General features: G+C 35.1%; 1 protein-coding gene across 3 annotated transcripts in view; it reads left to right on the plus strand.

The window, feature by feature from the left end:
• The first annotated feature begins 16,108 nt into the window (after nucleotides 1-16,108).
• LOC143225690 (cAMP-dependent protein kinase catalytic subunit 3-like) overlaps nucleotides 16,109-17,023 on the plus strand; it is a 52,483-nt gene continuing 51,568 nt past the window's right edge. For all 3 annotated transcript variants that reach the window (XM_076455549.1, XM_076455550.1, XM_076455548.1), the window contains exon 1: nucleotides 16,109-16,608. In XM_076455549.1, the coding sequence (XP_076311664.1) occupies nucleotides 16,536-16,608 (73 nt within the window). In that variant the 5' untranslated portion in view covers nucleotides 16,109-16,535. The remainder of the gene's footprint in view (nucleotides 16,609-17,023) is intronic.

The following is a 17,023-nucleotide window of genomic DNA, read 5'->3' on the forward strand; positions in this document are numbered from 1 at the left end:
CTCACTGTTTTCTTCATCGACATGCTTTGGTATAAAAAACATTGCCTCCAAAGTTGAAAAAGGTCCTTGACACTTCTGTGAAGACCATCAACTGGATTAAGGGTCGTGCCCTGAACCACCGCCTCTTCAAGTCGCTTTGTGAAGATTTTGGAAGTGAGCATTCAGTTTTGCTTTTACACACGGAAGTCCGCTGGCTGTCACGTGGGAGAGCTTCAACGCACTTCTTTGAACTTTGAGAAGAAGTCAAAACTTTTCTGAAGGATCGTGACTATGATATGCCCGGAGAAATAGAATTACAAGAATTCAACCAAATGCTAGCCTATTTTAGTGATATTTTCACTCGTATGAATGACCTGAGTGTATCTCTTCAAGGGAAAAAACATAAACATATTGAAATGCTGCGAAAAGATAAATGCTTTCAAAGAAAAATTACATTTTTTGGTGTCGACGAGTTAAAAGAGGGAATCTTTCAAATTTTCCATCACTAGAAGAAATGGTAGGTGAGGACGAGTCCCTAATTCCATGTGTGTGTAAAGAAATTGTGGATCATTTGGAAATACTATCAAAGTCATTTGATGGATATTTTGGAGAAGAACTGGAAACTTATGAAGAATGGATTATGAATCCATACTCCTTCAATTTAGATAATATGTCGGATGATGAAGAACTGAAGGAAGATCTTATTAAACTGCGCACACATCGAGTTCTTAAAATGCAGTTTGAAAGCAAAACTTTGGAACAATATTGGTGTTCGGCAATGGACATGTTTCCAAGACTTTGTGAAAAAGCACTAAATGTGCTCATCCCATTCGCGATGACATACTTATGCGAGTTTGGATTTAGTGCACTTTTGTCAATCAAGACAAAATCTAGAAATCGCTTGGGTGCACAGACTGACTTGCGGATTGCTGTCAGCAAAAAAGTGACACGCTTTGGAAAACTCGTAAGAAATAAACAGGAACAAATGAGTCATTAAATTTAAATTGGCTTATGAACATTTGAACATTTCAAATTCAAAGAAACTTCATTTCATGCATGGATGAAAATTTATTTTTTTGTAGGCCATGCAGGGTTCATGCAACTTTTAGTTTGTTGTAATATTTATTTCTTTTCCAAATGTTTCGTTTTTATTTATATATCATTAAAAACTAATTATAAAAAATTTGTTTTGGCCACCTTCACCTTTATTCTCAAATAAATAATTACTGTGAGGGGTGCGAGAACATATTAAAATTTGTAGGTGGTGCGGGGCATAAAAAAGGTTGGGAACCACTGTACTAGAGAGAGAAGGTATTCGTATATGAAACCATGCCACATTAGAGAACGTTTACAATAAAGGTGGAGTACTGAAGACAACATTTCCAAATTAAGTAACGAAATGGACCACTGCTATAGATGAAATACGACCACTAGTGAATGTTGTTTATTCGACGTGAATGTGTACAAAATCGGGCCCTCTGTAATCGCTACACTTGAGAAACTCGAGACTGTAAACCATCAAGATATTACAAGGGATCACGACAAATGAAACGAATCCTTGGAATCATTCTCAAGTTACATCCTAGCTGAATCTAGCCATATTGTTCGTTTTCTACACCCATTCTGTTTTCGGAGTACGCGCATTTAATGTTTAAACTTCAACTATCACTTAAATCTTGGTCCGATAGCTTTGAAATAAATATCAATACATCTTTCATGCTCACTGTGTTATCAATAGTAGAAACAACAAATTTTGTGGCCTACAGAATTGGCTTTTAGCTAAAACAAAATATATATTTCAAATATTTTTAAACGGGTAAAAATACCATTAGTTTTATCTTTGGGCAAATTTTCTCGGAATTTGGACGACCAGTTTTCTTGTAAAGTGCTTGGTTTTTATTTATTGTGTCCTTCACTCTCCTTGTAAAAGTTTAATTCGCTCGTTCCAGTGGGGAGAATTTAGATTGGATTCAGACGTAGACACGCAACACTAGCGAGTTTTATTTGTTGACAACCATTACTTCTTTGTCCAAGCCAACAGATTTGTTTGTACATTTAATACATAAGTTTATTTTCTGTACTCCTGTATACTCATGCGCCCTGTAGCTTATGCTAGCTATATAACCATAGAACTTTGTTTTCTAGTATTATTCACTATGTAAGGGGTGTGTTTACTTTGCACAGTTTATTCAAATATACCTACTAATATAAAAGTTTGTAACTGATTTTGGCTAGTTGATATGATTTGGCCAGAATTGTTCACATTTTCATTGTTACCAACTGTTGAAATATGGCATTAACTTGATGCGTGTGATGAGGGCTAACATTAGAAATGGCTTTTAGTTGCTGAATACACGTATAACAAATGTATATGTGTATAGTTAGCTATATAGGTATTGAAATCATGTATTGTGGGATGATGATTTCTATTGAGCAATGGTGGGATGCTAATGTAAGATTCAGTATTTCCTTAAACTTTGAAACATGATGATGTGGTTGCTGATTACAACTGTATGCCACCCATGTTACGAAGTACATGAAGTATTACAGCAATAAGTGATTTACTGATGGTAACGTTTTTTGTTGCGGGGACGTCGAGAATAATCCCAGCCCAGGTCTTCATGGAGTTTGTCCTGCTTGTGAAAGAAATATGCTTATTAAAAATCATCATGTACATGTGGATATGTTGTTATAAAAAAGTAGTAGGCAAATGTCTAGTAATGTTAATGTACCTACCAATTATACAACATATATCAGCTTTAGCATGCCATCTGAATGTCCAGCTGGCTCAGAAAAGAATGCTGGTTTAAGTTCTGCAAGTTCAGTTTATACAACACGTGAATCCCTAGGCTGTAATTCATCTCCTTGACATCCAGTTAATATAGTTAAGCGTAGCTCAGATTCGTATCCTTTTCAGATTGAAGGAACCAAACATAAACTAACACAAAAGCAAAGTTAAAGGCAACTTGCTATTATAGTATTCAATTTTCGAAAGAGCATATGTTAAAGATAAATATGGTGCTAATCTTGAACCTTTACGTAACAGGATGAAGCAAGCCTATCATCAAGGTCCAACTGAGGATTCGCTTATGATGCCAACTCTGATCTTTATCATTTAAGGGCACTAGTCGATTATTATGAATCAAACAGTGCAACCAGAAGGAATAATATATCGCCAGATTATTACAAATATTGTGAGGTTAGTAAAAACAAGAAAAAAGAAGCGTATAAAAAATCAAGTTGGGCAAATGTCGTATCACGATATTAGTTGTAAATTAAATATGTAAGAAATATAATAACTTGCACAATACTTTACCTTCAAACACAACCGTGTATGTAGCTATGTCAGTAGAAAGACGACTGAGAGCACTTTTACAGTTAAGCACCTTGCAGCATAGCATTTGGTAAAATTTTCATTGCAGAATCAAGAGACTTACCGGCGTGAATTCATTAAAAAAATACGATTTAAGGAATGTAATTTGCATCATTGTGCAAGGCATCTAAAGTAGCCTCTCACAGAAATACACAAATGTTTGTGTGGAGGAAGCTTACTATATTCTAATGTCAACGTTTTTTCCACACACTTTACAGTGCTACTTTTGACAAATATGAAAATGTTTTGAACATTAAATTTTCTTAATACAACAAGGACGTTTGTGGAAACGGGGCTACTATTTTGATGTTCTTTTAGCTGTGCAAAATTTTTATGCCTGATGTAATTGAGGATATCTGTACGATATTCACTAACATTGGTAAATGTATTTTATTATAAGGCAGGCAATATGTCCAGTAGATGGATGACTGTATACAATGAGGTATACATGAGCCACAACTACAAGGGCACAATATACAATGCCACCTTGATTAAAATATTTGTGGCTCTAAACTGCTATTTTTACGTATACTTGCACCTTATTATCCCAATATCAGGAAAATAATCAATATATTATATTGTGTGAAAACAACGTTGCAGGCATTAACTATTTAGAGGTGACGTATGTGCAATGCAGGAAATTGAAAAAAAATGTAAGTAAAAAAAACCTTATCTTTTACTGCATGAAACTTTGAATGAAAGTAAAATTCTTGAAACCTTCAAAAACAGTTTTCGATTTGTATCACAAGAAGAGTCTAGAACACTAAGTATCCTTGTATGTCCATAGCAAACTCTGTCACAAACACAATTGTGTACAACTGAATTATTGTACCCGACCAGTCACTGGGAATGACTTCTGGAGAATGTAGAATAATATTCTGCTCTATGGGATACATCTGTAGGAACCGTATCAGATAATTCATTGCAGGAATAGTTCCACATACTACATGCTAAACAGTTTAACATTTAACGAAGTTCCTTCGGAAACTGTTTAGATGGATCAATATAAAAAAGTATTGATTCAATTGGAACAAACTTTCAGGCTGTAACTAAAATGAGGATATTGGCTGGTAAATAATTACTTCTTAGCCTCATGATCAGCAAGGTGCAGGGTTCAAATTTTTGTCTTTCTTTGCTCTTGCGAAATCTAAGACTAAAGGGAAGACAGTTAGTTATTACCATCCACTGCCAACTCTTGAGCTACTCTTTTACCAACGAATAGTGGGACTGACCGTCACATTATAACATTTCCACGGCTGAAATAGTGAGCATATTTGATGTGGCAGGATTCGAACCTACGACCCTCAAATTACAAGTCGAGCTCCCTAACCACCTGGCCATCTAGGCCATATTTGTTGTTATTTACATGTATGATATCAGAACATTTATTAATATCACGCGAAGCATATGCGTAAGATATACTGCATTTCTGACTTAGAGATTGACTATAGTTTCAATGTGGTGGCATTTTTACAGCAAATGTTTCATGAAATATACTGAATTTAACTTAGTGTTATAATTTTTAAGGGGAACATTATTGGACTCCATAGTAAATGTAACTCATAAACATTAAAATTACTTAAGGGTTCTATTGTTGTATCATCATACCATGAAGATATCGTCTATATATGTTTTATATTCTATACCTTTTATCGAAGCTTTTTGTAACTTGGAACTTTCAAAGGCATTCTTAAATATATCATACAAATCATAAGGTCAAGGGCATTTCATTGCTAGACCTTTAATTCCCTTCCACGTTGTTTTACGTCATTATTTAATTGATGGTCATTAGCCACAAAAACAGTCTTACGAGCCAAAGTTGTAAGATCACGGGTCAAAGTAGGAAGTGGGTGTAACTACAGACCGAATCTTTATATCAACCATATTTATTTTATGTAGGTTGTTAGCGTAGAAACCTGAGTTAATGTATCGTTGCAGTTGTGATAGCCGTTTTTCCCCCATTTGCACTACTCCATAGAGTTAGCACTCTCTAACACTTTATGATTATATACACCACATTTGTGGGTCCTTTCCTACAATGTTTGTACATCATATTATAAAAATCGTATTGAATTTTTTTTTTTTTTTTTGAGAGCGGTAAGGATGTAGTGCAATCTATGAATTTATTTAACGTTATCTTACGTCAGAGTTAATAAATACTGAATAATAAAGAATAGCATATATGGATTCAATAACAAAAATGTGCTGCTTTAGCAGAAAAACAATATGACATTAAAATAATTACAATAAAAAAGTACTAAAATTAACCAACTTCTGGTTTACTTATATGGTACGGCCTCCAACCGGTAGTTGAATGTGAAAATGTTCTATACAGTGTATATCTCTCAAAAATTCCACACGTAGTAACAAGCTAAGTAGAAAAATAGTACAGAGGTTTAAAAAGTTAGAATAAGCTGGGATAGGAAGAGCTCGAATATTTATAATGAGGATAATTATTGATACAGGTAATCAAGGATTATGGTATACCACACAAGGGTTTTACTCTAACATAACAGTTTGGTATATTTTAAACCTATTATATTTTTTGATGAATGCAGATGATCTATGGTAAAAAGCTGCATATCTAAAGAATCACATTTTAGTATTTTGAAGACAGTATATCTTTAGTGCTGAAACGTATTGGCAAAACAAAGAAAGGTGTGATTTCAACAAGAAAAACAAACTATTGTGTGTCGCTGCAAATAAGAAATTACTTTCGAATCTCACTGTTTAGTTAAAGAAAAGTAGCCCCAGAACTAGTCATGGATGTTATTAATTAACTGCTTATCTTCGGGTATATTAGTTAAGCGTTAGGGGGTAGATATACACTAAATAGTCAAAAGTCTGTGGACTCTCTTTCTAATTAGTGAGTTCGGCTATTTCAGCCACACCAATCGCTAACAGGTGTATAAACTCGATCATACAGTCATGCATTCTCCATAAACAAATACTGGCAGTAGAATGGGTCGTACTGAAGAGCTTAGTGACTTTCAATGTGGCACTCTCATAGAATACCACTTTTCAAACAAGTTCGTTCGTCAAATTTCTACCCTGCTAGAGCTGCTCCAATCGACTGTAAGTGCTGTTATTTATTGTGAAGTGAAAACGTCGAGGAGCAACAACAGCTCAGCCACGAAGCGGTAGGCCACACAAGTTCACAGAACAGGACCCTCGAGTGCTGAAACGGGTAAAAAATCGTCTGTCCACAGTTGCAACACTCACTACTGAGTTCCAAACTACCTCTGGAAGCAACGTAGGTACAATAACTGTTCGTCAGGAGCACAATAAAATGGGTTTCCATGGCCGAGCAGTCGCACACAAGCCTAAGATCACCATGTGCAATGCCAGGCGTCGGCTGGAGTTGTAAAAAACACACTGCCATTGGACTCTGGAGCATTAGAAATGCGTCCCCTGGAGTGATAAATCTGCTTCACTATCCAGCAGTCTGACGGACATATATGGGTTTGGCGGATGTCAGAATGCCACTTGTCTGAATGCATAGTGCCAACTGTAAAGTTTTGTGGAGGAGGAATAATGGTCTGGGGCTGTTTTTCATGGTTTGGGCTAGGCGTTTTAGTTCTAGTGAAGAGAAATCTTAATTCTACAGCATATAATGACGTTCCAGAGAATTGTGCGCTCCTAAATTTGTGGCAACAGTTTGTGGAAGACCCTTTTTTGTTTCAGCATGAGAATTCCCCAGTGCACAAAGCGAGGTCTATAAAGACATGGTTTGACGAGGTTGGTGTGGAAGAACTTGACTGGCCTACACAGAGCCCTGATCTCAACCCCATTGAACACCTTTGGGATGAATTGGAACGCCGACTGCGAGCCAGGCCTTCTTGCCCGCCATCAGTGCCCTGATCTTACTAATGCTCTTGTAGCTGAATAGGAGCGAATCCCCGCAATCATGTTTCAAAATCTAGTGAAAAGCCTTTCCAGAAGATGGAGGCTGTTATAGGAGGACTAGCTCCATGTTAATGCCCATGAGTTTGGAATGAGATGTTCAACAAGCACTTAGAGGTGTGATGGTCGGGTGTCCACATATTTTTGGCCATGTAGTGTATATAGTATTTATTATGTAGCTATGCAAAACTAGTCTTGGTGCATCTACAATAGTATTAAGCATTGAGTCATATTTGTATATGTATGTTTACATATATATTATCCTTATATATTTTGTAGGAAGCTTGAAACAGAATAGAATACTTGTGTGGGTTTGAGTTCGTTTTACTGTATTAACCTAAATACATTTACATATGTGAATAATGCAATAACATTTTGTTGAATTCATTATTATATATTATACAGCGGACCAACTGTTTATTTATTAATAATTTATTGATTTTTCAACAGAGGTGAACTTGAGGAGAGAATTTAAGATATAGAGGCCAAATATATTCTTTTGATAGACATACCCTCTATTGTTTTTATCAACGATGTTAGCGTCATCTATTGACGTCTGTTTGAAAGTAACGACATAGGTTTCGGTTTTGCACCAACAGCCATCAGTTCTAATCCTACTTATTTTATGAGAGATGGTAGAAGTTAGTTATTATTATACTGGTGGACTCAACGTTTGTGCAGAGGTTATCAATTTAAATAAGCAAAGGAATGGTCAATTCAACACAATACTAATCTTAAAATACTGTACTCTGTCCCAGGGATCAATCATGACAGATTTGTAATATGTTTACCCGAAAAAACAACAACAAAAAACAAACAATTATGTCATTATTGAGATAATATGTCAGTTTCCATTTTTATTTTTGTAAATAAAAAATTAAATTTGCTCTTTTGTTGTTTATTGTATTTTATATCGAATTTGGTTTTCTTTCATATTTTGTGGACTCTTACAAAGCATGCATTTCAACCTTTCTAATGTATTGCTCATTTAAAGTTGACCCCTAAATTATAGCCTGAAAACCTGGGTACAAACATTCCACTATTACACGAGTATATACAGTAATTATTCAAATAATAACTGGATGATGCGACGGATGTCTCGAATCTTATTTATGTATTGTTCACCGAGGAGAATAGAGCTTTGAATTTAAGCATCATCAATAAGTTAGTAAACGTACCGGTGACCCATCGAGAGGCATCCTACATTTAAATTAATATAAGTTGTTGTTTTGAATTAAGCACAAAGCTAAACAATGGGCTATCTGTGCTCTGCCCACCACGGGTATCGAAACCCGGATTTTAGCGTTATAAGTCCTCAGACATTCCTCTGAGCCACTGGGGGGCAAATTAATATAAAAACAATATAAATGTCTACTGTCATATATGTATATAATATCAAAATATGATTTTTATTTATATTCATATGGGCCCGGGATGGCCAAGTGTGCTAAGGCGCTCTACTCGTAATTCGCGGGTTCGAATCCCGGTAGCGCCAAACATGCTCGCACTTTCAGCCGTGGGGGCGTTATAATGTGACAGTCAATCCCACTATTCGTTGGTAAAAGAGTAGCCCAAGAGTTGGCGGTAGGTGGTGATGACTAGCTGCCTTCCCTCTTGTCTTACACTGCTAAATTAGGGACGGCTAGCACAGATAGCCCTCGAGTAGTTTTGTGCGAAATTCAAAAACAAACATACTTCCACCAAATATCCATTCAACTGTTGCATCCTTCAAGCAACTGGAAAATGTTTATAACGCCCCTACGGCTGAAAGGGGGAGCATGTTTGGTGCGACGGGGATTACGAATCGAACGCCTTAACCCACCTGGCCATGCCGGGCCGTATTATATAGAGTAAAATTGTATAGTAGGAGTGATTTTTATTTTATTTGTATGATATAAAAGGAAGATGCAGCCACATGTTAAGTTTTAAAAAAAGAGCAAATTACATGTGAAGTGTAGCTTAAAATAATGCCCTAGTTATCTGTGGGTATAATTTGTATTTTTGTTTGTAATGATTTAGTGACGACATTTGGATATAGGTATAAAAGTTTATTAACAGTTTAAAGTATTTTATTTTGACTATGTAAACTTCTGATTATTACTCTGACTGTTCCAGAGAACTATCATAGAATTAAAATACGTAGTTTTACACTGTTTCTGTTAATTCTGTACATAAAGAAAGTGAAAGGATTTATTACAATACTGATTTAAAGAATGTGTTTTTTGGTTGAAATAATTAGGCTTTGAAGTTAATATCTTCATATACATTATAGCGTATTATAGACACGAGTAAAACAAAACAATCATGAATACTCGGTAAAGTTACGCGGTAAATAGGATTTTCCTACTTTGACATGCTTCATTTAAATTCGAAAGTTCAATTAATGGTTGTTGGCTATATAATTGCTCTAGGCGAGGTTCGTATGTTCGTTAACGTATCCCAAGCTAATTCTATGGCGCCAGAAAGGTGGTGCTCATTAGGTTCGCTCCATTACAGAGAAGGAAACGAGGCTTATAACACTCTTCGAACACTTTTTGATTGATATTAATGACGCCATCTTCACTGTACACTACAAATTGTATTACCAACCCTGAGAACATATTTTCTTAATTCTTGTGCGTACACTGTGGTTTTATACAGAGAAGATATAAGAAAGATCAAAGAAGGAAAGATTGATGACTGTGAATTCAGATATACTTTCACTTAGATTTGAAACTTAATTATCGTCTGCTACACAGAGTATAATATCTACGGTTACAATGTTTTATCAGGTATAATTTCTGTTGTTGTACATGATGATGCCAGGTTAACATGATGAAACTTGTAACCATATATACTGTGCTCTATATACCGAGTTTAAGTTTTACAACGGAAGATACTTTCTGTAAATAAATAGTTATCTTAATTTAGATTGTTTACACTTGTCTCTAACTTAACGGGTGGTTTTAGGTCCAAGCATGCATAATTCTAGTGATTATTTAATTGTGTGACATATTTACGTGTGAAAAATATTATCATATTTTTTATTCCCACACTAGAAAAAAAAAGATATGTACCCTCCCCAAGAAAAAAGCCCATTTGTTTTAAACTTTCCTCTAAGCTAACTTCAAAATGTCTTCTTGTTGCATTGTAATACACACAAATTATGTCTTATTAGGATTTTTCTTAATTACTCCTCAGAGCATAGGCTTGTCCCGAATGAAACGATTTTAAAATCCGGAATGTGATAATAGGTAGAAGCGTCAGAATGTCTAGTAAGCGCTTACTGGATAGTTGTGAAAATAGAAGGTTTTAAATATGTGACTCTGAACATTGTTTACATATAGACATAAATAAATACATCGCAAATATTTCGTTAAAGTATGTTTTGTTTTTGAAAGTAAATACAAGGCTACATAGTGGGCTATTTGTGTTCTGCCCACCATGGGTATTGAAAGCCAGTTTCTAGCGGTGTGAGCCCGCAGACGCATCCTCTGTACTACTGGGGACTAGAATATAAGTATTGGTAGAAGTGCCAAAAAATCAGATTTTCTGTTCGAAAGAAAGTTTTTTTCACCTATAAAAGTTTCAGAAAATAAATTCTAATACAGAGTGTTTGATATTCTTGTCTTACTCACAAAATACACACTTTTATCGACACCATATTACTTACTCATTAATACATCTGATAAAAGATCAAATAGCTAAACCCTAGAATTACTATTTATATTTCTTTGTGTTCGTAAACACAGTTTTCTAAATTATTTATGCACTACATTACATGTAAGCCTACGATTTGGTTGATTGTAGGAGCGCTAAATATGTGAAGGAATAATTTTAAGATTTAAACAAACACTTTCATTATTAGCTGATCTATAAACTTTGCGAAGCTTTATTTTACTAAATATAACGATTTCAAGTTAAAGTAATATCACTTTTAATCAGAACGAGCGACTCTTTTTGTAATTTTAATACAATATATTTATGAGTAATTTTTTTAACTTTGAGTATATATTTCACAAAACACGTAGTCAGATATTTTTTGTACCTTGTGTTGAGGATATACTTATTAAAGTATGGAGATCCAGTAGTTAATATGATTTACCATATTTGCCAGATTATACATATACATAATTATTAGGAAACATGAAGTATGTCCGTAATGTTACCTACTGCCACAGATGGCGCCACTCTTCTAAATATATTTGCATAACTAGCAATATAGTGTCTAGCACGCTGCGTTTTTTAACATCGTTGTGAATTTAATGTTATACTTTAAAATTGTCACTGTTATTAGCGGAATTTTAAGCTATTTTGCGTTTATATACTTATGTTTATATTCTAGTTACAAAAAAGTGTGAAAACGAGGTACAACGACTTTGTAAACATATTTTATCACTGATATTACTTATGCTAGAAAGAAATGAATTGAAATTAATGTGTATAAATATCTTCAAGTTAATATCCTCCAGACGTTCGTTCATGAAACTTCATGGTTAAGAATGATGTCTTGTTAAAATTTGCTCTCTACTTTGCTCGTTAGGATTCGATTTTTGCCACACGAGTGGAGATATTTTAGTGTATTCAAGTGAAGTTACTTATTACTTTATATATTGGTTCACGGTATATAGAAGTTTATCAGTTAACTCGACCATCGCTATACCAATGAAGTTAATCTATATGTACACCAATAAAATATAATGGTAAAACCAACCCATAACCTAGCAAGTAAGTGTAATCATACAACACTAGTACAGTACAGACAGATTGTGTTATAAAAAAAAAAACAACCAGTAGTTTACCATATAGAAGGATTTAATTGTATTATAGTTAAATAGCCCTTGCTCTGCCATTGAAACAATACACACTACAAAAGTATGTTATGCCCACAATACAACAAAAATATCAGTTCATAAAACAGTAGTGGTATCAATATACAATCTATCTAATATCTATCAATATACTAATATCTATCAAACTAACTCGTGACTGAAATAGATAAACCCTTCAAAACCCTTAGATAAACCCATATCATAATAGTGAAATTAGTTCATAGTGTACATAGGTTGAGTACGTTGTATTAAAACTATTTGGGAGCATCGCTGTATCCTTTAAATTCATGTTGTCACGTCTAGTTTTGTTCTGTCTGACGACTGTGCATCTTAAAAATACCCCTGTAGCATAGTTTTTACTGTAAAGACTACGTCGCAAGGCTGTCATGTCTCAAACACATCCCTGTGCTTTTCAGTATCTGTCTACTTTAGAATGGTTTCCTCGTGCATGTTTCCACCCTTAAATTCACAGGTGATGCGTCCGGCGACTTCACCGGTATGATTTCTTAGGAAATCATATAAATACCTGTGCCTTTTCCAGCTGCTTGAAGGATGCAACAGTTTAATGGATATTTGGTGGAAGTATGTTTGTTTTTGAATTTCGCACAAAACTACTCGAGGGCTATCTGTGCTAGCCGTCCCTAATTTACCAGTGTAAGACAAGAGGGAAGGCAGCTAGTCATCACCACCTACCGTCAACTCTTGGGCTACTCTTTTACCAACGAATAATGAGATTGACCGTTACATTATATCACACCCACGGCTGAAAGGGCGAGCATGTTTGGCGCGACAGGGATGCGAACCCACGACCCTCAGATTACGAGTCGCACGCCTTAACACGCTTGGCCATGCCGGGCCCTTGGTGGAAGTAACTTGTGTGGCTTTTATAAACGGCGATCCTTCTTTATTAGTTTGCATACTGTTACCTAGGTCTCGTTGACAACTTTACCGGGCCCGGCATAGCCAAGCGTGTTAAGGCGTGCGACTCGTAATCTGAGGGTCGCGGGTTCGCATCCCGGTCGCGCCAAACATGCTCGCCCTTTCAGCCGTGGGGGTGTTATAATGTTACGGTCAATCCCACTATTCGTTGGTAAAAGAGTAGCCCAAGAGTTGGCGATGGGTGGTGATGATTAGCTGCCTTCCCTCTAGTCTTACACTGCTAAATTAGGGACGGCTAGCGCAGATAGCCCTCGAGTAGCTTTGCGCGAAATTCAAATAAAATAGACAACTTTACCTACTGACCTTTGTGTTTGTGGGCTCGTACCTCTTTCAAGACCTCTTTACTTACCAAGGTTGGAATACTTGTCGCAAGTCTCTTTCTGGATGGTCCTGTGTTACAAATTTAGCAATATTCCAGTATCGTTAATTAAAAGATCTATCTCAGTCTTGGAAATGATAAGTTCCAGGTATAAACACATCTTTATGATTTAGAGTGTATAAATATTTTGCGTCGGAAAGCCTGTTATAAACCTTTCTTTAAATAATCATTGTTCGATGGCACCACACCACTTACAAACGTCAAAGTGTGGCTGTCGCAGACTCTGTTCAAAAGGAAATGTTTTCTATATCTATGAAAAACAGAAAATTTGGTATTTGAGAAAACGGCAGTGATTTATGGTAATTTGATGGTGCTGGTATCTAAAACGCAGTCAGAATTTGTCAATCTGTTCTAGAATTTGAGTTACTGTAATACCTCGATATTTTATGAACACTATTTGACATACCATGCAATCAACACAATATATTAGATTTATTCTGTGAAATTAAGTTTACTTTGGCAGTTTAAGTGTGTAAAATGCATACCTTTTTGATAATTTCAAACACTGACTGAATTTTAATGGTGTTAACTTTCTAAATATATTGTATATATATGCTATTTGTTCTCGATATAATTGTAGCGATTTTCGTCACTTTTGCTTCATTCAGAAGAAGTTTTTAGACTGAGCATAAAAGGGGTAGAGCTGACTCTCTTTTAGTTGCCTAAATCACTCAGTTGGTCACTTCGCTTTGTTTTTGCATGGTCAAAACAAAGTCTAATCTTTTTATTCACATCATACCGCGATACAATCAAATTCTTCAAAACTCTAGTTCTGTGAACACAAATTCTTTCACATGTTCTTAGAAAATTATTTGAAATGCGGCTACTTCCAGTTCAAGTAAAGTATGAAAGTGCAAAATTACTCAAACAGTTTCTGATGCTAATGGTTTCAGATATCTGTTTGTTTGTTTTAAATTTGCACAAAGCTATTCGAGGGCGATCTGTGCTAGCCGTCCCTAATTTAGCAGTGTAAGACTAGAGGGAAAGCAGCTAGTCATCACCACCCACCGCCAACTCTTGGGCTACTCTTTTACCAACGAATAGTGGGATTGACCGTCACATTAGAACGCCCCCACGGCTGAAAGAGCGAGCATGTTTGGCGCGACGGGGTCAGATATCTGTCTGATAAGTTTCCAGAAATCAATAAAGCAAAAATCACAGGAGGTATCTTTGTTCAGCCAAAAATTCGGGAAAAACTACATGGAAATGGGATATGTGATGTCAATAAAGATACATTTCTTACAGTTAGAATTAGATTTCTGTCTAAATGATCTAGGTGCAGCGTGCAATGAGCATGATGCACGCTTCCACCAAGATATTTCCACAATGGAACAGTGATATTAAGGGTGATGAAATCCTACGATGATGGTAGGATATTTTTGGTTTTTACAGTGCGAAACTTAGAACATACATAAAAGGCACAACAAATCAAGCAGAAATTTGATGACAAAAAAATAAAATGTAATACTATGATGAAAGTTTTGAACGTAGCCTCAATGTGTTTTTACTACGTAATCGTAGTACACTCGTTGTTTCTCAAAAATGTATTGCTATTATGTGTTGTTTTTGAACATTCTTAAATACAGTTTTCAATAAATAAAGTTATTAAATAAAAGTTATTTTACGATATATAAGAATATTTAGAATAAATGTAATGTGACTCGAAAACTAGGAACGGTCAATAATTTTCACCATGTTGTCTAGAATCAGCATTGTCAAATTGCAAGGAAGCAGTTGCATTTTTTTCTAACAGTAGTTGTTTAAATTACTACATTATGTTATTTTATTGTTTACCTATATTTATCAAAGATGTTTGGATAAAAATCAGCATCAAGTCCTCTCTAATGTTTCTAAAGATACGGATATGAATTGTTATGCAATATTACTTCTCCCATTTTTATGTATATACATAGAGTTATACATATACATGCATATGTCAGAAGTTTGAGCCAGAATATTTATCGCAAGTGCAATTAATCAACTAATCTGTATCTTGGGAAAGTTTTTAATAGGAAAAGCAATTATCAAGCTATAGTTAGTGAAACAAAAACATTAAACGGACTTAGTGAATTAATTAAGTCTGGTATAATATGAGTTTACGTTGAAAGTAGATAGAAACGAATAACATTTTGTAAGCTTACAGAATGAAGCTAAATATAGGAATAAAGGTTAAAACCATAAGCAAATGCGCCATAGACTTGTGGACGGTGTTGAATAAACATTTACTATAGTGACTATACAGTTAAAACTATAAGAGATATGAGAAACTGTAAGAAAACTATGGATATATCTAATACTGTAAGATTATAAATGTAAAAGGTCAGAAAACAGAGATTCAAACTTTATTAAGCATTTTCTTTTGTAGAAAATTGTGAATAGCGCTCCAGAACCCGTAATAACACGTTACATGGGACAATGCAATGCACGTTAATGTTTTTTGTTTATAAAACTTTTCAATACAGAAGAGCTTCCGCCAAGCGTGTATAAGATGGTTTGCTGCGACCTATTTATTTTTCTTTGGCTCAGTTTGTACCTCCAAAAATACATGACAGGCTTTCAGCAAATTAGGCTAGTTAAGTTGCTATAGTTAGAGCACCCACGCTTCTTAGCACGTTTTCTACTCGCGTTCTGCCATTCTTGTAAAATACCACGGAGGAATATAATGTAGAGACTGACACAAGATGGCGCCACCATTAATATTAAGCGTATTAACAGTGGCTCTATTGCATCTGTTACGATACGTGAAGACACTGGTCCACGAAGACCACTGCCGTAATTACCTTAGTTACTCTTTAGTAACATGTCGGTTGGGTAAGAACTCCTCTTCCAAGTTCTTTCTCGCTAGCTAAATTAAAACTGCATATAGTTGTCGTTCCAACTTGCATTGAATAACATCATACATGAAAATTTTTTACGTTTCAAAGTTGATGAAAGAACATTTGTTCTGCCAGAGGTTCTACTGCTTTCTGTCTCATGTTTGTATGAGACATTAACCTTCTTGTGTTTCATGAGATTTCAATACGATATAACTGTTAGAGATGAGCCCGCTGAAACCCTTTCAAACAAGTGACTGGTAAAGAAAAACAAAAGTGTGATTTTATGTGACAATCTATTTGGGATACAAACAGCACAGATAACAGCGACGTTCAAAATGAAAGTAATTACGAAAACCAATGGAGACAGGGATTACAGCTTCAAAGATTTTGAAGTGAAGAAGACAATAGGTTTGGGAACTTTTTCATGTTATTCTTGATTTTGTACTATTCTAGTAAACGTTTTATCATATACATATTTTCAATAACCAGACGTGACTAAAACATCCAATGGTAAGCTTAGTTACTATGCATTATGCTGTTTCTAAGTTCACATAACCAGAGCAGTAGTCTTTCTTTTTACAAATTGTGTTAAGCTATTGGTTGCACAGAAACTATAATTTAAGTATATCCTAAACGCATGTCCAAACAGACACACACACAAACACAGAATTTCTTAATTCACACGCATCTTTAACACAATTGCTCTATCCCTAACACACAGAAACACAAAGTTTTTTATTCTAAAATATGTCTGCATACATGGACAAACGAATGCAATCTTAATACTTCAGACATATATGTATGTTCTTTTTTTATACATTTT

This window comes from Tachypleus tridentatus, chromosome 9 (genome assembly GCF_004210375.1).
Source record: "Tachypleus tridentatus isolate NWPU-2018 chromosome 9, ASM421037v1, whole genome shotgun sequence".
Lineage (NCBI taxonomy): Eukaryota > Metazoa > Arthropoda > Merostomata > Xiphosura > Limulidae > Tachypleus > Tachypleus tridentatus.